The sequence below is a fragment of the Felis catus genome, chromosome B3 (genome assembly GCF_018350175.1).
Source record: "Felis catus isolate Fca126 chromosome B3, F.catus_Fca126_mat1.0, whole genome shotgun sequence".
NCBI lineage: Eukaryota > Metazoa > Chordata > Mammalia > Carnivora > Felidae > Felis > Felis catus.
Window position 1 is genome coordinate 70,958,479 of NC_058373.1, and position 26,988 is coordinate 70,985,466.

The 26,988-nt window shown below is 36.4% G+C and overlaps 1 protein-coding gene and 1 pseudogene across 1 annotated transcript; one reads left to right on the forward strand and one right to left on the reverse strand.

The window, feature by feature from the left end:
• Positions 1-1,238: 1,238 nt before the first annotated feature.
• LOC101088415 lies at positions 1,239-3,888 on the reverse strand (annotated as a pseudogene).
• Positions 3,889-19,870: 15,982 nt separating this feature from the next.
• On the forward strand, positions 19,871-20,812 carry LOC101088672 (olfactory receptor 11H6-like). The gene has a single exon (XM_003987413.3). The coding sequence runs from the start codon at positions 19,871-19,873 to the stop codon at positions 20,810-20,812; it is 942 nt and encodes a 313-aa protein (XP_003987462.3).
• Positions 20,813-26,988: the final 6,176 nt, after the last annotated feature.

A 26,988-nucleotide genomic window follows, 5' to 3' on the forward strand; every position in this document is an offset into this window, starting at 1 on the left:
TTTTCCGTAACTAAAAGAAGCCTGACTTTGTTCAGAGTAGCAATGAGTCCAGCTAAAAACGTTTGCTTTTTCAGCTTCCTTGCAGCTAGTTTGGTCATGTGACATAATTCTTGCCAATGAGAATTAGACTGGGGGTTTCTGAGGGGGCTTCTGCTTTCTGGGAACTAGAAGCTGCTGTTTCAAGCTCCTCCACCCTGGAATGGGGAAAAACCTGGATGTTTAGTGCCATCTTATAACTGAGTAACAAGTAGCAGAATGAGGACGATAAGTTAGATGTCACAGATCAGACACAGAGCAGTATATAAATGTAACTATATATGTGTATGTATATATATTTATTTATATAAATTTGCTTATTTGAAATTTTATTTTTTAGAGGTTCACAGTGATTTCCCATATGCCCCCTAACTGCGCACATACATAACCTCCCCCATTATCACCACCCCCCACCAGAGTGGTATATTTGTTACAACTGATGAACATACATTGACATAGAATCATCACCCAGTGTCCATAGTCTACATTAGGGTTCACTCTTGGTGTTGTATATTCTTCTGGTTTGAACAAATTTATGATTAGGATGACATAAAACCACCAAACAAACCAAAACAGAAGAATTTGGGATTTGTCTCCAAAGTTTGTATAAGTAGAAAGGAGATAAGCGTAAGGACTGATGAAAAAGAAGTTTAAGTTATGCCTTTAAAGGCATGGAGTGCTAGAACCTAGACAAAAATGAAGGAGGACAACAAAGGATCACAGAGAAGATGCCACAGAACTTAATGACATTAAGATTGGGAATGAAAAGGTAAGGGATTTATGAAGGTTAAGATTTTAGGTTCAGGTTATAGATCAGTGGAGCCATTGACAAATAAGTATAGCTAGGGCTAATTTAAAAGGAGGTTATCAAATTTAGCGTCAGACATTTGAATTAGGAGTGGACTTTCATGAAAAAAATATATATCCATTAGACCTACCTCCTAAAATGAAAGCACTGGCAAAATGTGGGAGTCAAGCAAGTCAATATAATCTTACCGAGGATGCTTGTTGGTGCCCAAAACTATACTTAGAATTATGGAATATGTAAAAGTAGTGCTTTAAAACTGTTCCTGAGGGGCACCTGGGTGGCTCAGTTGGCTGAGCATCTGACTTCAGCTCAGGTCATGATCTCATGGTTCATGAGATCAAGCCCCACATTGGGCTCAGTGCTGTCAGTGCCCAGCCTGCTTCAGATCCTCTGTCACTCTCTCTCTCTCTTCCCCTCCCACACTTGCGCTCTCCCAAAAATTATGAAACCTTTTTTTAAGAAAGCTTAAAACTGTCCCCAATATTGAGGGTTTTTTTTAAAACCTGGTTAATTATGTGTGTGATTGCAATACACTCAACATTCGTTATTCTCTGAAAAGAACAACTGGCTCTGATGAAAGCAGAATTTGAAAATGTTGAAAGACATCAAGTAGTATTTAATTAAAACCAAAAGAAACTAAAAAACTCAATTATAGAGGAATACATGAAAATCTTACCAAGTTGTATTTCAAACTAACTGTATCTAAGGTAACTGCAACATAAGAATAATAACTTCCTAAGACTTAAATCATGAGTCTAGTGAATTTTTAAAAATCATCCTTCCAATATATTAAAATAAAATAAAATGAAGGGAAAAAACCATAATCTCATTTTTGTTACCTTCCATCCTCCTAGACTTGCCGTATACTAAATTCAACTTTTGAATCCTTTAGAGATTTCCCATAATAACACATTCAGAATTTTCTTGAGTGCCTCTTTCATATCTTTGTTCCAGAAGTTGTAAATCAAGGGATTAAAGAGTGGGGTTGCGAAAGCATAGAACAAGGTCACAAATTTCTGCATCCCAGGATAGTCCCCAGAATCTGGGCTAATGTACATCACCATGACTGAACCATAGAACAGACACACCACAGCAAGGTGGGAGGCACAAGTAAAGAAAGCCTTATGCCTTCCTGAGCCTGGGGGCACCTATAACACCACACTCAAGACACAGAAGTAAGTGCCATGTACAGGAAAGTGAGAAAGATGATGAGAGAGCTGTTGATACCACATATTTGAGTAATTTCACATACTGGAGCACAGGACAATGCCAGCAAAAGTGCAAGATCACAGAGAAAATGGTCAGTGGTGTTTGGACCACAGAAAGGCACCTGAGATATTAGAGTCAAAGGAGTCAGTAACCAGAGAAAGCCCCTACCCAGCAGAAGACCACTAACTGAAAGCATAGGTGGTGGGTCATTATGGTAGGATAGCGGAAAGGTCTACAAATGGCAAGTAATCAATCAAAAGACATCACTGACAGAAATAAGCCCTCAGCGGCACACATGGAAAAGAAGTAGAACTGGAGCAGGCAGCCAGCATAGGAGATACTCTTAGTCTGGGAGATGATGTTGGCCAACATTTTGGGCACATCAGAACTGACATAGCAGAGCTCCAGGAAGGAGAAGTTGGCCAGGAGGATGTACATGGGTGCGTGGAGTTTCCGGCTTGACCACATGGCACAGATGATGGATGTGTTCCCCATGAGAGTCAGAAGGTAGATGAGGGAGAAGATGACAAAGAGGAGGATCTGGATCTCCCTGTGGCATGGGAAGCCCAGGAGGATGAACTCACTCACAGACCCAGAGATGATAGTAGTCTCCACAGTCCTTATTAGTGTGACCTGTGGAAGTGACAGAAGACTGTAAGAACCACAGAAATATTAACACTATTTTTCTTCTTTCTTTGTCCTGGTGAAGAGATACATGCTTGTTTTCCTCAATTCAGGCTTGTGATATTACTAACTTCCCTTTGGAAGGGTGAGTTCTTTCCTTTTCATCTCCTTCCCTCTCTCATTTATTCAATAAACATTTATTATGTACATATTATTGCCAGGCACTGTTCTGGGAGATAGCAAAAAAGTGATGAATAAAAATGCAGAGTCCCTGCTCTTTTGTAACTTATGTCAAATATATTTTGTTCAAAGCAACTTCAAACAATACATTCATGGCTCCAGAATTTCTACATAAAAGGAGTTTAGGAGCTTAAATCTGATTGGAAGAGATCTGAGGAGATTGACCTTGGAATCACATTTGCATAGAAAGGAAATTGTTTCTACTGAGACTATGTTTATTTTGGGGAAATTCATAGGGAGCCCCATACATCCCTCCACCTATATCATGGTGCTGCCACTGACACTGTAACAGCATATGACAAATCAGAACAAAATATTTTCTCATCATGAGACATGATTATACTCAGTTGGAAAAAATAAGGAAAGGCTTTAGCAAAAGGTCAGTGACGGAGGCAGAACATTAATAGCATATACTAATGATAATGTGAAAAGATTTGGCTATAAGACATTGTGTTTAGAGAAAAGCCCAAAAGAGTGAAAATTAGAGTACTTGTTAAGGAACAGTGGGATACAATTTTCACAGATTGGGCCACATGGCAGAGGACTCACTCACTGCCAGTCTAATTCAGGCTTCATTTGCTAGTCAATGGAAAACAATTGGAGCTAGACTAGTACAAGAACACAAGGATCAAAGGTTTATGGAAGCTACATTTGCAAGACAATTAGAGGGTAATGAATTTGCAGTAAACTATTAGAAAGCAGTTTCAGTAGCCCAAAGAAAAAGCCTGAAGAGCCTGACTTAGGGTAATGCATAAGCAAAAAGATACCAGGAATGGATTCAAGAGACATGCAATGGTAGACACCTAACCTCCTAGGCTTTAAAATCAGTACAGGTAATGAAATGCTCCTCAGGAGCTGAGAAGACACAGAAAAGAGACCTCATGTTCCATTTGCCACAGTAATACTCTTTAGATCTCTTCTGATTGTTCTCTCACCTGGGATGCCTCACAGGAGAGAGCCACTCTGAACATCCTGGCTCCTTCTGTTCCCATATGTCAACATGCTGAAGACAAGTGTTCCTTTCCTTGTCTTTCCTCGCCTTTGGGTCTCTCTCTGAGCCCACTTCATTCTCCAGTCCCCTGTTTTCTTTTCACTCCTTTGAATCTGAGTATTATACCTCATTAAATAAATTAGCTTCCACTTACAAAGTTTTCCTCTCCTACAAGCCACACATAATGGGTGTTGATCTGCTATGTTGTCACTCATGTGAAAGAGAACAGTAAACAAGAGAGTCATCTAAATCGTTGCCAGTGTTTTAAAGAAAAATTGATCCCTTTTCCTGTTGGCTAAGAATACAGTCCTTTTCAACACACGAATAGAGGGGAAAGAAAAAAGAGAGAGAGAGGCAAACTATAAAAAACTCTTAATAATAAAGAACAGACTGAGGGTTGGTGGAGGGAGGTGGGTGGGGAATGGGCTAAATGGGTGATGGGTACTGAGGAGGGCACTTGTGATGAACACTGGATGTTACGTGTAAGTGATGAATCACTAAATTCTACTTCTAAAACCAATATTATACCATATGTTGACTAACTAGAATTTAAATAAAACCTTGAAACATTTTTAAAAAGGTAAAAAAATGAACTATTTCCAATTAAAAAGAAAAGAAAAAGAAACTAGAAACTTAGAAAAACCTCCTACCCTCAAAGAACAGTTCTTTTGAAGGTGACCTGCAAAGACAGAATGATAACTTAATGAAAACATTTCTTTAATCCCATGTCTAATATGGTTTGTATAAGAGGAATGGTGTTTGCAAAGGAAAATAATCATGAAAATGTTGCTCCATTTTCTTATCAATAGATAAAACAAAATGGACATTGAGACACAGGAAAGAAGTTATTGTTCCATGTGCCCAGACCTACTTATCCCAGTGCAGCCCAGAAGTCAGAGATGTCAGCTCCTTGGTAGGACGCTTTTTGGTTCCTTTCTTTACAAAGATCCCTTTCAGGTTTTACTCAGAGAATAAAACAAGACACAAATCTTTCCATTCCCCATTAGTTATCCTTTCCAGACTCTGAAGCCTGTCTCTAGATACCTCAACCCCAGGAACAATGGAGGCAATTAACGTGCATCATACAGACTTGAGCATGTTTCACCCTCAGTGATTATCATATCGAAGATGAAAACTACACGAATGTGCACACATTCATAGGTGCACTCACAAATACACACACGTATGCACATATACACATATATTCCAAGCTAACATAGTATTATTCCTTCCAGAGTTTCCTCTCCTAACCTTAAGAAACTACTTTTTTTTTAAATTTTTATTTTTGAGAGCCAGAGCACAAGAGAGCGTGTATGAGCAGGAGAGGGGCCGGGAGTAACAGAGAATGCCAAGCAGGCTCCATGCTGTCAGTGCAGAGCCCAACGCAGGGTTTGAATTTAGGAACTGTGAGATCATGATCCAGGCAGAAATCAAGAGTCAAATGCTTAACCAACTGAGCCACCTAGGCACCCCCTTAATAAATTACTTCTTAGCTAAAAAATTTGTTTGACATGAGATGCTTTCATGTCATTACTTTCAAGCTTTGTTAGACCTAGAGTCTCCCGTTCCTGTTGTCCAAATGACAGTTTAAAGATCCTGTCCACTATATCCTGAATGAGCCTATTAAACATCTACAGCATCTCCATACTTTTCAAACTGCTTATCCCTACATGTAGATCACATAGGATGGATGTTGGTCAACTAAGAAGTTAAGACACTGACATGGGGCGCCTGGGTGGCACAGTCGGTTAAGCATCCGACTTCAGCCAGGTCACGATCTAGCGGTCCGTGAGTTCGAGCCCCGCGTCGGGCTCTGGGCTGATGGATCAGAGCCTGGAGCCTGTTTCCCATTCTGTGTCTCCCTCTCTCTCTGCCCCTCCCCCGTTCATGCTCTGTCTCTCTCTGTCCCAAAAATAAATAAATGTTGAAAAAAAAAAGAAGTTAAGACACTGACAGAGACAAATTCATTTCCTCTTCTTCAAGTCAATAATATATTTTTTAAGGCTTCCTTGGAGATATGTATGCTCATGTAACTGAGTTCTAGTTAGTAGAATGTAATTAAAGCTGATGTGTAACACTTGAAGCTTTATCCAGGCATCATCCTTGATGATCTTGGATATAATTAAGTATGTTGACCTAGGAAGCTAAGTTTTGAAGATGATGAAGGCAAGGATGGAAAATGCCTTGAATTCCAGAATCATCATTTGAAAAACAATCATCTGTCAATCAGGAACACCCATCTGGATTTTAAGTAACCAGTGAACACGTTTCATATTTGTTTTTACAATTTTTTAAGTTTAATTTATTTTGAGAGACAGCATGACAGAGACAGAGAGAGAGAGAGAGAATATGAACGCTGACAGTGCAGAGCTCCATGCAGGGCTTGATTTCACAACGGTAAGATCCTGACCTGAGCCAAAATCAAGAGCCGGACACTTAACCAACTGAGCCACGCAGGTGCCCCAAAACTTTTCATATTTGATCCACTAAAAAATAAGGTTGTTTGGAGAATAATGTGACTAATTGAATTAAATACTTACTTTTTGAAAAATATATGAAAACAATCTGTGGTTGACTATATTAAAATGTATATATTTGTGGGCTTATTCCCTTCAATTTTCTAATTCTAAAATGGCACAAATTAAAAAACAATGTTTATGAAGGATAAATTCTGAGAAATAAAAATTGTGAGTCATAAAGTGAGAGCATTTTGATCAAATAGTAATATCAGGAGGTCTGTCCCCTCCTCTGCCTGCTACAGGATACTGCATCGCCTGTGATCTCCCCTCTCACTCTGACCTAAGACGAATAGGAACTAGTAACATGGAACACCCTCCCACCACCCTGTCCCATCTCAGCATCTTTTTCAGCATCCACCTGGATGAGCATGTTTTAAGCAAAGCAAACAATAAGCAGGACAGACACTATATAATACAAAAGACCCTGATCACTGAGGTGATTGTGATTATAAGAAAAAAATAACAAGGTGATTTGGAGAGAGTGGGAAGCAATTTGGAGTGATTGTGGAGAAAGTTACCATATTGAAGCTCTGTTACAAGGTGGATAATTATATGATCAGAGGAGATAATAAAATTATGAGACCTGTCAAAGAAGGCTGAGTTTTTCATAATACAAATGACTAAAACTTGGTTTAGAAATTTTTAAGAGGCAATAAGACCCTTAAGCTTGAAACATGTGAAAAATTTCACCAGGATTTGTTTTCTTGTATATGAGGAATTTTACAGAGTAATGTTCATTTTCACAGGAATTCTATCAGAGAAAACTCATGGTGCCTATCCCATCTGGCCACTTTGCATAGGTGATATATCATCTGGTGAAATTCTCAATTAAGTGACTTCCTAAAGACATCTATCTATTCATTCATTTAGCACATATATATTAGTCATCCATTGTGTGGAAGATAAAATAAAATAGGGATTCATTAACACTCACTCTAGTGAGATATGTCTAACCTCCAGTGAAATCCAAGGGTCCCACCTGCAGGAGAAAGTATCAGTTTCTAGCATTCAACTACTTCTGGCTCTGACAGGATTATTATTTAAGGAAAGGATATCTCTTTGTCTCTCCTCACTTCAGTTTGTTTGCTTTATCCTGAGGACCCATCCAAAAGGAACACTGGGAGATGTCCTAATTGCCCTCTAGGGCACAATTTTTTTTTTTTTTTTTTTTTTTTTTTTTTTTTTTTTTTTTGGGTCATGAGGAGGAGGCAACTTGGATGCACAATCTCTGACTTGCTGGAAGTATATACCTGCTGTCTTCTTAGACTTCTTGAGGAACATTTAGAACCTAAAAAGCTTCACTCTATCCACTGTGGAAGCTTCTCTAAGAACCACTGAGTCAGATAAGAACAGATACAATTTGGTCAGATCAATTTCCTCTTACACTCACAAAATGACATTTTAAATTATTATCACAACAGATAAGATACAAAGACATAAGCAATATATTCCATAGCAGGTACCCCTCCTTTCTTCCTTTTCTTGACCTTTTGGTGACTCAACTGGTTGTCGATTTTCAGAGTGAAATAAATGATACCATAGCTATTTCCAGTATTTTAGGCTTTGTGATAAAGATTGATGTCTAAGACATTAATGAAAGAAATTAAAGCAGATACAAGTAAATGGAAAGATATTCTAAGTTCATGGATTAGAACTATTAATATTGTTAAAATGTCCATACTACCCAAAGCAATCTACAAATTCAATAAGATTCCTATCAAAATTCCAATCGTATTTTTCACAGACTGAGAAAAAACAATCATAACACTTATACGGAACCACAGAAATGGGAGACTGAGTGGCTCAGTCAGTTAGGTGTTCAACTTCAGGTCAGGTCATGATCTCACAGTATGAGGGTCTGAGTCCCATCAGGCTCTGAGCTGTCAGCACAGAGCCTGCTTCCTATCATCTGTCTGTCTCTGTCGCTGTCTCTGTCTCTGTCTCTCTCTCTCTTTCTCTCTCTCAAAAATAAACATTAAGAAAAAATTTTTTAATTATTAAAAAAATAAAACACAGAAGACTCCAAAACAATCTTGAGAAATAAAAACAAATCTAGAGGTATCAAAATCTTCTGATATCAAACGAATTTACAAAACTATAGTAATAACGATAGTATGGTATTGCCACAAAAACTGGTGCATAGACCAATGGAACAACTCAGGAGCCCAGAAATGAACCCATGCATTTATGGTTAACTATATTTGACAAGGGGGCCAAGAATACTCATTGGAGAAAAGACAGTCTCTTCAATAAATAGTGCTGGGAAAACTGGATATTCACATATAAAAGAATGAAATTAGACCTCTATCTTACACAACTCACAAAAATTAACTTGAAATGAGTTAAAGACGTAACTGTAAGATCTGAAACCATAAAATTCCTTAAAAAAAATAAAGAAGCCCTTTGACATATATCTTGGCAATGACTTTTTTAATAAACACACAAAGCACAAGCAACAAAACAAAAAACCAACAAGTGGGACTATATCAAATTAAAAGTCTTCACAGTAAAAGAAATAACCAATATAATGAAAAGACAAACTATAGAATGAGAAAAAAATGTTCACAAACCATGTAACTGATAAGTGGTTAATATCCAATATATATAAAGAATTTATACAACACCAGAGCTAAATAAATAAATAAATAAATAAATAAATAAATAAATAAATAAATAAAAGTAACAGACCAGGATAGAGATTTTTTCCAAAGAAGACATACAGATTAATTAAAAAAAAAAAAAAAAAGAAGACATACAGAAGGCCAACAGACACCTAAAAAGATGCTCAACATTACTCATCATTAGGAAAATGCAGATCTGAACTACAATGGGATAGATATCACCTCACACCTGTCAGGATGGATATCATCAAAAAGACAAGAGATAGCAAATCCTGGCAAGGGTTTGGAGAAAAGGGAACCTTTGAGCATGGTTAATGTGACTGTGTATTGGTACAGCCAGTGTGGAAAACAGTACGGAGGTTCCTCAAAAAATTAAAAATAGAACTGTCATATGATTCAGCAATTCCACTTCTGGGAATATAGCTGAAGGAAACAAAAACACTATATTGAAGAGATAACTGCACAACCCTGTTCAAAGCAGCATTATTTACAATAGCCAAAACATAGAAACAACCTAAGTGTCCATCATTGGATAAATGGATAAAGTAGTTGTGGCATATATATACAATGGAGTATTACTCAACTATTTAAAAGCAGGGAACCCTGCCATTTGCAACAGAATGGATGGGCTTTGAGGGCATTATGCTAAGTGAAATAAGTCCGATAAAGACAAATACTGCATAATCTTACTTATAGGTACAATCTTAAAAAAAAAACTCAGAATATGTGATCAGATTTGTGATTATCAGAGGCAGGGAATAGGTGAAGAGGAAATTGGATAAAGGTGGTCAAAACGTACAAATTTCCAGTTAAAAGATAAATAGTAGGGATGAAATGTACAATATAATAACTATAGTTAACACTGTCCTATAATATATATAAAAGTTGTTAAGAGAGTAAATCCTAAGAGTTCACATAGCAAGATAATTTTTTTCTTATTTTTGTATCTATATGAGATGATGGATGGTAACTAAACTTACTGTGGTAATCATTTCACAATATATGTAAATCAAATCATTATGCTGTATATCATAAGCTTATACAGTGTTGTATGTTAATTATATCTCAATAAAACTGGATAAAAATGACAAAACTAGAAGCCAAAAAAAAATGCAACTATAAAAATGAGACATGAATGTTTTTCTTCAATCAATATAGAGATAATTTTTTAATACCATCCATATCCAATAAGGATTCCAGAAGATGGCATCCTCATCAACACATCTTTTGAGAATATATTTTGGAAGGTGATTTGGCAATATGTGTTGTGAGCATTAAGTTATATAAATCCTTTTTTAAAATGTATTTCTTTTGAGAAAGAAAGTGCACAAGCACACATGGCAAGGGAGTAGGGGAAGGGCAGAGAGCGTGGAGCCCTACACAGGGCTGAACCCACAAACCAAACCCTGAGATCATGACCTGAGCCAAAAGCAAGACTCAGACACTTAAACACTGAGACACCCAGGCACCCCAAATTATATATATATCTTTTAAAAACTATATATATCTTTTGACATAATTTTCTTTGAAACAATCTATTCCAGGGAAATATTCTAAAACTCTAAGCAAACATTAAAACCCAAAGATTTTTATTGCATTATTTTAAGATTGGAAAATTCAAAATAGCCTAAATACACTCAGGAAATGTTATAAAAATAACACTCACTATTATGTAGCATTTAAGAGTTTTAATTACATTTTAAAAATGCTTATATAAGCAGGATACTAATTATAAATGCTATATGACCTCATATGTATAAAGAAAAAATTTTAGAACAAAACAGAGCAGAGGAAATATGCCAAATTTTTATCTGAATTTATGTCTACTTGATAAAATTATTAGTAATTTTAGAGCTCTTTAAACTCTTCTGAATCTTCCAAATTTTTATTTAAACACATATTACTTTAGTAGTCAGAATTTTTTAAAATTGCAACAGAGTGTTGCAAAGATTAAATAAAATTACATTTTTATAAGATTTTGTCAGATTGCCTGGCATGAAATGAGTTATCAGTAAGCATTGTTTTCCTTCCCTCCCAAGTGATGATGCAGCGTAAATAGGTTAGTATTTAAAAACTCAGGCTCTGTTCTCAGAGACAACTAAATTCAGATATTGGCATTCCCATTTATTAGATGAAAAACCTTGAACAAATTAATTAACCTAAACTTTAATGACTTTACTGTAAAATAAAAACAATGGCAACATTTAACATGTTGGATTCTTACGGGAGTTAAATGAACTTATTCAAAAAAGTTACTCATTTTACTGCCTTGCACAAAGGAAGCTTTCAATAAATATCAACTGCTAATATTTGATGGCAAAGGAAATGGGAAGGTACAGGCTTGGATTGACTTTTGGATTCAGGTAATGAATTTAAAAATGAATAATCGAAATAGGTGTCCCTTTAATCTGAGAAAGAGGCTCAGAACTGCATGTCAAATGGACAGTGCAAACAGATGGAGTAGACTCACTGGTCCAATATGAGAAAAGGAATATCAGACGTTTGGAAAAAGAATCATCAAAACATGGGTCCTTGGGGTAATGTTCATCCAGCTGAGGGAATCTCAGCAAAGAATCCCTTTAGGGAAGCTGGCTTTGGCCCAGCAATAGTTTCACGGGACAAGTGGAGAAGCCAAGTTTTCATTCTCATCACTGCTGGGAGGGGAAAATACTCATTTTTTCCAACTTCAAAAAAAAAATTTCCCCAAATGCACTGAAATTGAAAACTCAAGGGATAGAACTCAGATCCAGGTTAAGGCTTATCTGCAGTCTCTGTTTGCTATTCTCAATCAGTTCTTGAATCAATTCTTCAACAAAGGGCTGGTGCCTATACTGCATGATTGGGGGACAGAGAAAAATATGTGTTATATTTTGAGTGTGGAAATCTGAGTTTGAGAAACTACATTTCTAGTTGAATATGAAACCATTACTTTCAAAAGTTGTCAACTGGAAAGGCAAAAGAAAAATAAAAGATAATTATATTGCCTTCATTTACTCTGTTCTACTATCATCACAGTATTTGTGACCTTATTCTAAATGACAGCATTCTCCATAAAGGTTATTGAAGAAAAGTAAAACCCAGAATGGAAACTAATATTAATTTCCTTTCTGTTGCTTTTAGGGAAGAAAAGTAGACTGAAGATAAGATATGACTCTTTCTAATAAGAGAGAAGTAACAGTACAAATCCTCTCCAGAAGCTGAAGGTTATCATTTCTCACAATGTTGCACTCAATTTTTTTAATTTAACTTCTTATCCCTGCCCTAGGTTTATGAAATGATATAGGTGACCCAAAAGTAAAATGTAACCTCAGGATGCCCTGTTGGGAACCTTCCCTTTCTCCTCAACCCTGGCACAGTGGCTGACCTGAGTGGCTTTAAATCCAAGCAGCAAGTGAAGGGGAAACGACATCCTACATGGTAAGTCAAACATGACACAAATTGCGGACTCCCTAGCACATTTCAGGAATAACAAAGGTCATAAAAAGTGCTCAGAGAAGGTAGAAGGTCCAGAAGAGTAAGTACCTTCAAAAACAATATTTTATAATAATTATCTTTCAGATTATAAAGTGACACATATTACTCATAAAAAGTTAAGAAATATAGATATGTATAAAGGAAAACAATTATGTAACCTATCATTTGACCTTGAAAAAGTTACCACTATTAAGTTTTATTTCTTCACAGGAATTTTTCTATTCCTTTGTATTTTTTACTTTCTTTACAGAAATGTATATAAAGATTACATAAACCCTTGCTATACAAAGAACTCTGGAAAGAACTTTACAAACCTTTACTACTCAAAGAATCAGCATTACCCTATTGCTTTTTTAAAACCTCTTTTTCATTTCTGTATAGTTGATACTAGTTACCTCATGTTACATTAGTTACACAATGTTACATTAGTCTCAGGTATACAGCATAGTGATTCAAATTCTCCACATTAAAAATTTAGAATCTCGAGCCACATCTTTTCCCTTTGAGTCAGAGTCTGTATTTTAACATGAGCCCCAGAAATTTTTAGGCACTGCTACAATGAACTTACTTATTAGTAATTTTTTCCACATCCCTGATTTTTATTTAATAGGCACACAGGTTTTTAAATCTCTAGCACTTCCAAATTGCCTGTCAGAAAAAAAATTTACAAGTTTATATTCCCTCCACAAGTTCTTCTGAATGTCATTGCATTGCACCTTCACCAACACTGGTATCATGGTTATTCACCTACGCTAACGTGAAAAGCAAAAGAAAAATGATCTTTTTCAGCTTAAATTACCAGCCTTCATCTAGAATGGTGGGAAGTTAACTTCCACAACTTATATTGAAATTTCATTTTCATTTCTTTAAATGTCCCTTTGATTGAAAAAATATTTCTAATTTTTAAGACATTTCACCATGCAGGAATATAAAGACACTTCCCAAAACAGCCCTTGCATAGAAAATTATACAAGAATTTAGTAGGCACTTAGTACAATTTTGTTGTGTTATTGAAATCATTTAGGTTAGGGATCAGCTATAAAGTCAAAAGAAGTTTAGAAAATAAGCTTGAAAGGCCTGTACCGTAGCACATAAATGTTCGATAAGCAGTAGCAAAGTAACAGCGAATAGAAAATGAACTAAAGTTCGTGATGGACAGCAGTCAAGAAGTTGATTCTGTTATTTAAAAATATTTTACTAAAAAAATGAAAAACAAAAATATTTTACTGAAAATGGTATGAAGTACTATTATTTACTTATACAAGTAAGTAACTATAAGAAGATGGGTAGTATTACAGCCAGTTCTTAAATTTTCCAGAGGCAGAAATCCCAAGTCATACTGTCATCTTAGAAGTAACTCTATGGAAAAGAAAAATAAAGTAATAAATGGAGTGAGAGAAAGAAAGAGACAGAAACAACTACAGAGAGACCGGTAAAATAAAGTGATTATAAAGAAAGCATGGGTTTCTCTAAGGAATTTAGTGAGCTTTTCACTGGATTAAGACCTCAATGAGAACACAACTTTCAACACAAGCTGATAGCACTATAATGAGAGGGTCTCCTTGCTTGCAAGGTTTATGAGATTTTAAAAAATAAAAAAAAATTAAAAAAAAGCCTGGGCCATCTCCTACCCTCTGGAGAAAGGCATGGCACCCATCAATCTAAATTAAATTAAAATATGGTCAGCTCCAAAAAATGATCTTCTTTCCAAAGAATGGAGAACACATGTATAAAAGAGAATTGACAGGAAAATTAAGTGAAACAGCACTCAGTAACTATTAATAAGCTTAATTTCTCAGACCTAGACAAATTATATCCCAGGATACAGAAAGAATTTACAGGTGTGATTTCAAAACCACCATTACTGTATTTAGAAGATTCTGGAGAATGAAAGAAAAATTTTAAACAACTGAAATTGAATGAGGGTACCAGTTTAAAGTCTAAAATTTGTGAAATCTTGCCATTTGCAACTATGTAGATGGAACTAGAGGGTATTATGCAAAGCAAAATTAGTCAGAGAAAGACAAATATATGACTTAACTCATATGAGGACTTTAAGATACAAAACAGATGAACATAAGGGAAGGGAAGCAAAAATAATATAAAAACAAGGAGGGGGACAAAACATGAAACTCTTAAATATGGAGAACAAACAGAGGGTTACTGGAGGGGTTGTGGGAGGGGGGGATGGGCTAAATGGGTAAGGGGCATTAAGGAATCTACTCCTGAAATCATTGTTGCACTATATGCTAACTTGGATGTAAATTTTAAAAAAATAAAATAAAATAAAAAAACAAAAACAAAAAAGTCTAAACTTTCCTTCTAAAAACTTTTCATAAACCATCCAGTTATATATGCCAGAATGTCTTCCAGAGATACAATGTCATTTTCACCACCTTTGTACTATTTATCTATTTGTAGCTTAGCCATCTATCAACAATTGTTGATAATAGATGTTAAGCTAGAAAAAGTTTTAAGTAAAAAAAGGACTTTCTCATGTTGTATATAATATTTTAATCAGACATAGGTGAAACAAAAGAAATTTTATCAAATCCTAGGCAATAAAAATAGAAAAGAAAGCTAGTATTTGATAGTCTTAAGATCTTAATTGACTGAAACACTTAGTGAAATTCAGTAATTAACCTCCCTTGCTTAGAAAACTCAATGACACAAGCATCAGATGGGGCCAATCTGGCTTTAAAGAAGTTCTTGTGAATGAACTCTAAGGACTTTGGTAAAATGAAAATTCAATAAAAGTCTAAAATATAAAATTAGTGCCCAAAAAAGCTAACGTCAACCTAAGTCTGCATGAGTCTAGAACAAAAGAGATCACGGCACACTGTGCCCTGTGTCAGTCACACAGCACAAAGGACACTCTGTTTGGTTTCAGTAAGATCATATCTTCTGAAAGGTATGAACAATCAAAAGGCAGTGAGGATGGTGAGCACCCTAGAAATTACGTCAAATTTAAAGAAACCAAGAGTGCTTAGTATAAATAGAGAAGATTCAAAGAAGACATGAGTCCCTTCCTCAGATATTCTAAATACTGCTGTGTAGACTTATTCTGAGCATCAGCATAATGTAATGAAAGAATACAATCTGCCCAGCACCACCACTTACTGTCTTCTTGTGGCCCAGTTACTACTTCTGCAGTTGTTGAAAGACCAAGAAGGATAATGCATGGTCAAAATCTTAACAGAGTGTGTGTGTATGATGGGCACATAATGTTAACCCTCCTTCCCTGAGGCAGAAGTGAGACCAAGATGGCACATCAAGATGGGAACGTGACTCAGGAGCATAAGAGAGAACAAGCAAGTTTATTACAATCTCTAAAACTGAAAGCTGTTCTGCAGTTCATTGAGCTATTTGTCATGGATTATTCCAACAGAAGCTAGATGACCAACCAGCAAGAAAGCAGAAGAAAGGGGTTCTTACTGCTGGTAGGAAAAGAGACTAGAGAATCCCTAAAGTCTCTCCCAGCTCCAAGATTCAGTAAATTCAGATCAATAAGAAAATGTGACTTTGTAAATCACTTTAAAACCCGTGATGTCTCTGAGGCCAGTGAATATGAGCAATACGTTATTCCAAGAAACAGAAGGCCAGACTTGACAGTTTATTTCCTCCAGAGTACAAGGAACAGAATCCAACTATTCACTTAAGTGAGTCCTTGGACATAGCACATTGAATCAGTTGTCCTTTATGCTGCAAAGATAACTGGGAAACAGAGACTCAGGCAGGCACTGGTAGAAACAGGGTAACATTATCTAATTGGTGAAAAAAGTTTAAATAATAAAAGTAGTAATAAGTCAAAAGCTGCAACAAATAGAATTATAACACCCCAAACTGCAAAGAAACATGCCTGTAGGTCCCTTAGATGCCTCCTCACTGTCTATTGGTGCTTAATATCATCTCTTTAAAAAACAAAACAAAACAAACTTCCATTACTTCTTTAAGATAACCATTTATCTTAATTTTGTATAGATGGATGAGAGTTGTCCTGCCTCTTCACTGTAGAGAAGTTGAACACTGCATATCAGAAAAGTCAGGTAAGAGGAAAATAACTACCACACTCAGTATAGTATTTGTGTGTCTGAACTTACTACAAAAAACAAAAAAGAAAAAAAAAATGAGCTAGCCATGTAAAAATGAAAAATAAAAGGAAAAAAAACCCCACAATTCCACCTAGGTGGTATAATTTAAGGGATGCTTGGGAGATGCCACCCCTCTTCCCTCGGATGATGTGATGATGTCTATAGCACCAACAGTTCCTCATTTTATTAATTTGATACACTTTTTTCCTGGGAAGAGTGACATTTTAGACACATCTACTCTGAAGGTCCTCTAACGTGGTGAGGAAATAGCAAAATAGAAGCTAGAAAGCAAAGACTCGTGTCCTGACCCTGTCACTTACTGGTTTGGAATTTCAGGCATTTGATCTCTGAATCTTTATCTCCTCATACATGAAATGGAAGAAATAACCCTTGCTATGGCTCCCCTATAGAGTAATTAAGAAAGCCCTCCAAAAAACCCATAAGGGTTACATCTAACCCTTATGGCAGACATAAGGGTTAACTTGTTCAAACAAATTTCTTTCAAGCCACCCTCCCAAAGAGTAAATTGCCTCCTGTGAAGTTCCATGGAAATGAAGCATCAATTGCCCAGTGCTTAATGCAATGACTTTTTCCTTCACATGGCTGAGGGGGAGAATCCTCTGTTAACTTGTCATAGCCTAGAGCTGCAACTGCAAAGTTTGAATTGACTTCAGCCCCCAATCACACCAGGAGAAATGCTGGCAGCCCTCTCCCCCAGCCCCTAAACCTGATTCTAAAAATAGGACCAGAACCAAGTTTTCCTCATGTTGATGTTATATACTGGCCCTAATCACATCAGGGGAGGGGTTAGCACTTCCCTAATCACACAGCTAAAAAACAAAACCCTCAGGCCTTAAAAGTTCAGGTGCCTTCTTAAAACGTAATATCCTAGATTTCTGTGTGCCACTGTGCTTATCATGAGCAAAACAAAAGGGGACTGCAGGCCTGTGACTGATGCTGGGTCTGCAAGTTTCTCCCAATAAATGCTGCTCCACTGTATCTGGTGTGTGTGCCAGCTGGTCATGTTCCCTTGTGTACATAATGTGGAAAATGAAAACTGCTAAAGTCTTCACAGACACTGAGGTTCAGTTTATGCATGAGTTTATTGGATTTTTCCCCCAAAGAACTGGTGTTGCCAAGAAAAGGTAAATAGAGCATTTGAGTTCTGAGCTTCTAAAATGGGAAAGGAGGAAAAAGGCAAAACAGAGATGATATACCCATATTCCAAACTTCTTCTGGGTTCAACTTAGGCTTAGGTCAAGGCTGAAATTTAGATAAGCTTCTCTCTGCCCCCCTGTATCAGAGAGAGAGAGAGAGAGAGAGAGAGAGAGAGAGAGCGAGCAAGAGCGAGCCAGGCTTGCAGGGCTGAATAAACCACAAAACTAAAGAATGCCAGAGGGAGAAAGGTTTTATCAAAACCCTGATTTCCATGTCTGACTATTTTGAAATAGTATTTGTTGTTGCTCTTCTGTTGTGATCATTTGAATAAAGGTTAATGCTTATTTCCCAGGAAATCCCACAAAGGAGCCAGGCATGGGTAGGAGCAGTGGGGGAAGAGATCACACAGGAAGTTTTGTGGCTTCAAAAGTAGGCGGCTTTAATACAAACTACAGTGTAGCCATCAGGAAAATGATCCTATTGTTTATGGTTGCCGTGGTAACCTTACCAAGGAAGACAGTCTATTAAGAAAAAAATGAGAGCTCTGAAATGTTTGATAGGCAAAAAAGGGTCTTCAAAGGTGCTTTATAGGTATGTTTGATAGGCAAAAAAGGGTGCTTATAGGGGCACCTGGGTGGCTTAGTGGGTTAAGTGTCCAACTCTTGGTTTCAGCCCAGGTCATGATCTCCCAGGAGCCTGCTTAGGATTCTCTCTCCCTCTCTCTCTGCCCCTCCCCCACCCATGCTGTCTCTGTCTCTCTCAAAATAAATAAACTTAAAAAAAAAAAGAGGCTTATAAGGGAGTTTCATTCAGTGTACTCTGAAACGACTGAGAAGCACTTTCTTTTTCATACACACACATGCATGTACATACACACGAACACACACAACATGGACTGTGCCTGTCACATGGCTAAAATTCCACAGGAAAACACATTCTTTTGCATTTTAAAATCAATTTAATTTATATGGAAACCAATTTGACAATAAATTTCATATATTAAAAAAAAGAAAAAAAATAAATTAGATCTTTAAGTCAAAAAAAATAAAAAAATAAAAAATAAAATACAAAAAAAAATTTAGAAAATAAAATAAATAAATAAATAAAATCAGTTTAATTTATAAGGTTAACAAAGGAGTGTAATGTTTAGCATAACAAGCCCTGAACAGTTTACCAAAGTTTATATTTCTGTAGCACTGTATAATTTTAAACTGCTTTTGCATACATTATTCTATGAAATTTTCATGCCATCCTTACTGTGGAGGTATGACTGTTCATAATTTACAGAGAAAGAAACATAGTCTCAAAGGTCAAATTCTTGCCTGAGGAAATACTCCTCAGGAAGTGGCAGAGCCCAGAACTGTCATGTCTCCAGAGCTTGTGCTCTGACACACACCAGTGGATCCCAAACCCAGGCGGAGCCCAGCAATCTACACCTTTCAAAGGCTCCCCAATATGTTGCTAATAATATCAGAGTCTGGAGCCCTTGTACCACAGCATCCTACAGATAGAGAAGAGACACTAATAATGGCCTATAAATGGTTACTTAGTGCTAAAATGCGACTTGCTTAAAGTCACTCTGGTTATTTTCATACCTGGCTTCAAAGCCTCATGTTCTCTCCTTTATATCACTTATCTGATTGTACTGTTTTGTTTGGTAAAACTGTCAATTCTAATTTTTTTTTATGGATGAATTGCCAATGTCAATGTTTATATCTCAATTTAGCTTCAGCCAGCCACCTATGTATATTGTCTAGACCAATGTTCTCCAAAGTTGGGTGCACCGGACAACTCAATGAGAGATGCAGAAAGGAAATACCTGAATTTCTACTTTTATTTTAAGAAAACTTTTTTCAAAATATTTACCAATATTTACTATATTGATTGACAGTGGGCTGTATATAGTTTAAAAGTGAAGAGTCATATATAGAAAAGTATACTCAACAAGTATATTGTTGAAGTGCCCAATCAAAAATAGGAACTCCTGGTCTAGGTCTCCCCTATGATCAGGAAAATGTGTTCTCTCCTGGGGAGGAATCAGGAGGCATGACTCCTTTTGTAATGTAACTTCTGCTGCAATCCTCACAGGATAGAAGGAAATGACTTCGGAGGCCAGAAATATTTCTCACACTGTGAGTGAGTTCATCCTCTTGGGCTTTCCTTGCCGTTGGGAAATGCAGATCCTCCTCTTTTCCATATTCTTTGTGACTTACATCATGACGCTCCTTGGAAACATGGCCATCGTGTGTGTGGTGCGCTGGGACCGCCGGCTCCACACCCCCATGTATATTCTGCTGGCCAACTTCTCCTTCCTGGAAATCTGTTATGTCAACTCTGATGTGCCCAACATGCTGGCCAACTTCCTCTCCCAGACCAAAACCATCTCCTTTGCTTGGTGCCTCCTCCAGTTGTACTTCTTCTTCTCACTAGGCACAACTGAATGCTTATTTCTGTCCATCATGGCCTATGACCGGTTCCTGGCAATCTGTCACCCCCTGCATTACCCCACCATCATGACTGTGAAGTTCTGTTGCAGCCTGGTCATCTTTTGCTGGGTCTATGGTTTTCTCTGGTTTCTGATCCCAGTGATACTTGTTACCCAGCTACCATTTTGTGGCCCAAACGTGATTGATGACTTCCTGTGTGACCTGGGTCCTCTGCTGGCCTTGGCTTCAGCCTGTGTCCCAATCCCAGGGACTATTCTCATATGTGGCACCATGAGCTCACTCCTCATCTTTGCCACCTTTTTCTACATTACTGGCTCCTATACCCTGGTGCTGAGGGCTGTAGTGCAGGTGCCCTCAGTTGCTGGCCGGAAGAAGGCCTTTTCTACGTGCTCCTCACATCTGGCTGTTGTGTTTCTATTCTATGGCTCTGTCATGATGACATATGTGAGCCCGGGGTCAGGACAAGCAGAAGGAATGCAGAAGTTCACAACTCTATTCTACTCAGTTCTGACCCCTTTTTTTAACCCCATGATCTACAGCCTCCGGAATAAAGAAATGAAGGATGCCTTGAAGAAAGTTCTAGGAGGTTTCTAAAATTGGTCTGTGATGTATGTTATTCCTGGATGAGTTCCAACCGTGAGCCTCCTGTCAGTGAATAGTTGAGAACTGGCCAACAACCAGTGAACATTTTGAAGAAGTCATTTCAAAATTCTAAATACCAGGTCATCAATGGAACCTTTCCCCAGGTGGAATTAACTGCCTCTTCCATAGCACGTTGTGTGTACTTCTGCACATGTCACTCATTTATTTCTTGTGTGATAGTTAGCTGTTCACAAATCTGTCCTACATGCCTCCCCATCTTTAACAGATTGTCAATTTTTTTTAAGTTTATTTATTTTGAGAGAGATAGAGAGCATGAGCATGACAAAAAGAGGGGCAGAGAGAGAGGGAGAGAGAAAATCCCAACCAGGATCCATGCTGTCAGCCCAGAGCCCAATTTGGGGCTCAATCCCATGAACCTTGAGATCATGACCTGAGCCAAAATCAAGAGTGGGATGCTTAACCAACTGAGCGACCCAGGTGCCCCTAAACTGTCAAATTTTAAGAACAGGGACTATGCTTATTAATTTCTGTAATTCCAGAACTCAATATCATGTCTAGCACAAAAATGTCAATAATGTCAATTTAAATAAAACAAATATATTTGTTCATATTTCCTCACTAGATTCTGTCATCTTGGCAAGTCAGGACAATATCTAAAGAAATTATGCAAAGTCCCTAACAATCCAAATTTTCATCCTATGGACAAAATGGAAAAACTTCTAGAAAACGTGAAATCCATATACAGTGGTTGGACCAATCATTAAATGATAATCAAATCAATGGAAAAGCTCACCAAGATGAAAGTTAATGTCTTAAGCAATTACCTGCTTCCTTCCCTTCATCAAGCTCTTTGTCTAAGTATGCAACTGCTTTATTTCATTTTCTTTATTACATTTTCTTATTAACCATGCTTTCACTCCTTTGAAAATGTATTATACAACCCTTACCACTGACAATGTGGATTGGGGACTGTTAGCTGGGCATCACTGGGGAGCTTCTTGGAAGGTAGGATTTCAGGGCCTAGCTCAGCCCTATAAAGTAGAATCTGCATTTTATCCTCATGGGTTATTACATACGTTAAAGTTGGAAAACCAGTGCTTTACAACAGATTCTCTGTTGCCTCACTGTAATCACAACCACATGTAGTCCTATTGACACCTAACTCCACCCAGGCAGTGGTTCTCAACTGAGTGACTCATGATGGGGGGTGCAGGTGGTACAGGTATTCTGAAAAGCCCCCCAGGAAATTGTAATACACAAAAAGCACTGGGAACCACTGCATTCCAATCCAGGGACTTCTAAACTCCACAATAACACATAACGAGACTACATCCACATTCCTTTTCTTTTCAAAAGCCACCCTGGTGCAAATCAACCAAACTGATTATTAGATAGCAATACGACATGTTATAACACAAGTATAATAATCATTGTTTTGCCCCCCCCAAAATTTTATATTCAAGTTAGGTAAGTCTCTTTTGAATATTTTTACCTGTTTATATTTGGGATATATGTATGTTAAAAAGAATAGAGAATATGAAAAACCATCCTGGCATCGTACTAGCCTTTGGAGTAATGCTGATTAGCAATATTTCTTTCCTGTCCTCAGAAAGACCACAACCCAGCAATGGAAATAAACTTTTCTAACTTTTTTTGTTTTGGTTTATAATATTTTGATTGAAATACAGTTTACATACCATAAAAATTCACCCTTTTAAAAAGGGACAATTCAGTGCTCTTAGTTTATTCACATAGCTGTGCAACAATCACCACTAACAAATTTTACGATATTTTCATAACCTCAAAAAGAAATCCCATACCCATTAGCAGTCATTCCCTACTTCCCTCTCCATCATCCCCTGGAAACCACTAATCTACTTTATGTTCCTATGGATTTTTCCTATTCTGGGCATTTCAGAAAAATGGACCATGCACTATGTGGTTTTTTGTAGCTAGCTTCTTTCACTTAGCATAATGTTCATCCATGAATAACTCATCCATATTATAGCTTGCTATGAGTACTTTATTCCTTTTTATTGTCAAATAATATTCCATTGTATGGATATACCACATTTTGTGTATGCATTCATCAAATGATGAACATTTAAGCTGTTCCTACTTTTTTGCTAATATGAATAATGATGTTATGAACATTCATGTACACATTTATATATATATATATATTATATATATATATTTCTCCTGGACATATACTAGTTTGCATAGGCTGCCATGACAAAATACCACAGGCTGGGTGGCTTAAACAATATAAATTTATTTTATCACAGTTCTAGAGACTGAGAGTCTAAGATCAAGGCACCAGGAGAGTTGGAATCTGATGAAGCCTCTCTCCTAGGCTTGCAGACAACCACCTTCTCACTGTATCTTCACATGGCCTTTCCTCTATACATGAACAGAGGTGAGGGTGGTACTGCTATCTCTTCCTGTTCTTATATGTGCTGCAGTCATCAGATTAAAGTCCCCCCATGACTTGATTTAACCTTAATTACCTCCTTAAAGGCCCTGTCTACAAACACAGTTGCATGAATTTTAGAAGTTATATGAATTTTAGAAAGACACAATTCAGTCCATAACAATACCTGCATAAAATTGCTAGATCACGTAGTAAATTTTTTGAAGAATTGTTAGACTGCTTTCCAAAGTTGCGGTACTATTTATAATGCCACCAGCAATTATTAGTTTCAAATTCTCTATATCCCAGCCACACTTGTTATTCCCTCCTTTCTTTCCTACCTCCCTCTCTCTTTTTTCTTTCTTTTTCTTTTTGCCAGACTAGACATTATAAAGTAACATCTCACTGTGGTTCTGATTTGTATTTTCCTAATCACTTATATTAAGCATCTATTCATGTAACTATTGGCCACTCATGAATCTTCTTTGAAGAAATGTCAATTCAAATTCTTTGTCCCATTTTTAATTGGCTTAGTTGTCTTATTCATTACTGCTGTTGAGTTTTAAGAGTTTTTTAAATACTCTAAATGTTTATTTATTTATTTTTAGAAGGGGGAGGGGCAGAGAGGGGGAGAGAGAGAATCCCAAGCAGGCTTCATGTTCAGCACTGAGCCAAATGCAGGGCTCAATTCCATGACTGAGATCATGGCCTGAACCAAAATCAAGTATTGGACACTCAACTGGCTGAGCAATCCAGGTGCCCCTAAAATATTCTAGATTCAAGTGTCTATCAATAAATGGTTTACAAATATTTTCTTCCATTCTGTAGGTTGCTTTTCACTTTTCTTGACAGTGTCATTTATAGCACAGAAGTTTGTTTTATTTTGATGAAGTCCAATTTATTTGTGTGTGTGTGTGTGTGTGTGTGTGTGTGTGTGTGTGTGTCTTGTTCTTTTGGTGCCATGTCTAAGAAGCTATTGTCTAACTCAACATCACAAATAATTATGTCTGTTTTCTTCATAGAGTTTTATAGCTTTACCTTTTATATTTAAGTCTATGGTCTATCTTGAGATAATTTTAGTATATGATGAAAGATAGAGGTTCAACTTCATTCTTTTCGTGTGGATATCCAGTTGCCCATCCCAGCAACATTTGTTGAAACTGTCCTTCCCCCCCAGTGAATTATCTTGGCATTACTGTTGAACATTAAACCATAAAAATAAGGTTTATTTCTGGATGCTCAATTCTCAATCTATATGTCTATTCCCATGCTACTACCACACAGTCTTGATTATCGTATCTTTGTAGTACACTTTCAAATCAGGAATTGGGAGTCCTCCAACTTTGGGTATTCTGGGTCCCCTGCATTTCCATGTGAATTTTTAAGTTAATTATTAATTTTCCTTTTTAGGTAAACTAAATGATACAACTTATGTATTTCCATTATTTTTCTCATATTTATAATATTTTAATACTTTATATAATTTTCTAAAGTGATGCATCCCAAAGTTAAAACTAACAATATTAATGTGTTTGAGCCTAAGAACACATGATGCAAAAACTTAGAGAATTTCAAGGAGAAAGAAAGAAATCCACTATTATAGTTAAACACCCTTTTTTCAGTGGTTAATAGATCAAGCAGACAGAAAATTGGCAAAGATACAGTTTACCTGAATAGCACTATCAATAAACTGAATCTGACATTTATAAAATATTCCATCCAACAGAAAACACATTCTTCTTGAACTTGCATAGAACATTCACCAAGATACACCATATTTGGGGCCGTAAAACAATCTTAACAAAGTTTAAACAAATATAAATAATACAAAGTATGTTATCATACATTGAAATTAAAGTAGAATCAGTAACAGAAAAATAGCTGGAAAATGCCCAAATATTTGGGACTTAATATACTTCTACACATGGGGCAAAAAAGCAATCTCAAGAGATTAAAAAACATTTTAAGCTGAATAAAAATGAAAATACAGCTAACCAAAATTTGAGATATGTAGCAATATCAGTATTTAGAGGGAGGGAGGTTTATAGCATTAAATGCATCTATTAGAAAAAAAGAAATGTATTAAATTAATTATATAATTTTCTATCTTAGGAAATCTGGAGAAAGAAAAACAATTTAAGCCTAAAACAAGCAGGAAAAAAAATAATAAAATTCAGAGCAGAAGTCAATGAAATTGAAAAGAAACCAAAAAAAAAAAAAAAAGCCAGAAAAATCAATGGAACAAAAGCTAGTTCTTTGAAAATGTTTTAAAAAATTAGTAAACCTCCAGCCAGGCTAACCAAGAAGAAAAAAGAGAGGAGACAGAGAAGGACATTAAAATGTAAAGAAACACTATAAATTTGATATACGTCCATAAACTTGGTAATTTAGATGAAATCAACAAATTCCTCAAAAGATACAAACTATAATTCACATAAGGAGAAATAGATAATCTATATATTTAGTATCTGTGCCTATATAGAGTAAAGAAAATAAATCAATAACTAGTAACCTCTTAAAAACGTAATGAACAGGATCAGATGATTTTACTGGTAAATTCTATCAAACATTTAACAAAGAAATGATACCAACTTTCCACAAATATATTTCAGAAAATAGAGGCAGACGGAACCTTTCCAAACTCACTCTATGGGATCGTTATTATCCTATTACTGAACCCAGATAAAAACATTTTTAAAAAGGGAGATATACAGGTGGAAACTAAGCACTTGAAAAGATCTTGTCTTTCACCTGTCATCAAGGAGTTACGAATCAACATAACGGGATACCATTACAACCATTAACAAGAATGTCCAAAATCCAAAAATTGACAATAACAACTCCTGGCAAGGACACAGAGCAACAAGAACTGTCATTCACTGCTGATGGGAATGCTAAATGTTACAGCCCGCCTGGAAGACAATCTGGCAATCTTCTCCCAAACTAAGCTTAATTATCCCTTACGATCCAGTAATTGCATCCCCACGCATTCTCCAAATTGACTCAAAAATCTATGTCCACAAACAAAACCTGCACACAAATGCTTACAGTAGCTTTATTCATAATTACCAAAAACTGGAAGGGACAAAGAAGTCCCATTTAGTAGAAAAATGGACAACAAGTTCTGATACACCTAAACAATGGAATATTTTTCAGTGACAAAAAGAAATGGGCCATCAGGATGTGAAAAAAAAACATGGATATCAAGTCATTAATGTCTTTTGAAGATAACTCAAAGAGTATTACCACCTTAATAATATTAAATCTTCCAATCCAATAACATGGGATCTCTATTTATTTTGATTTATAGTAACTCCTTGCAACAATGTTTTGTAGTTGTCAGTATTCATCTTGCATTTTTTTTTGCTAAATTTGTCAGATTTTTATTCTTTTTGATGCTGTTGTAAATGCAATCAGGATGTCTTATATTTCTTTTTCTTGCTGAGGCTTAGAACTTGCAGTACAATATTAAATATAAGTGGCAAGAACAGTCATCCTTGTCTTGTTCCTGATCCTAGGGGTAAGCTTTGAGTGTTTCACCACTAAATGTGAGGCCACTGTAGGTATTTTATAGATGCCCTTTATCAGGTTGAGGAAGTCCCTCGGTTTGTCTGCTTTTTTGTTTTGTTTTGTTTTGTTTTGTTTTGTTTTTTAGGATTTTTATCATGAAATAATGTTAGAATTTGTAAAATGCTTTTTTTGTATCTATTGAGATGATCATATATTTTTGTCCTTATTCTATGAATACGGTAAC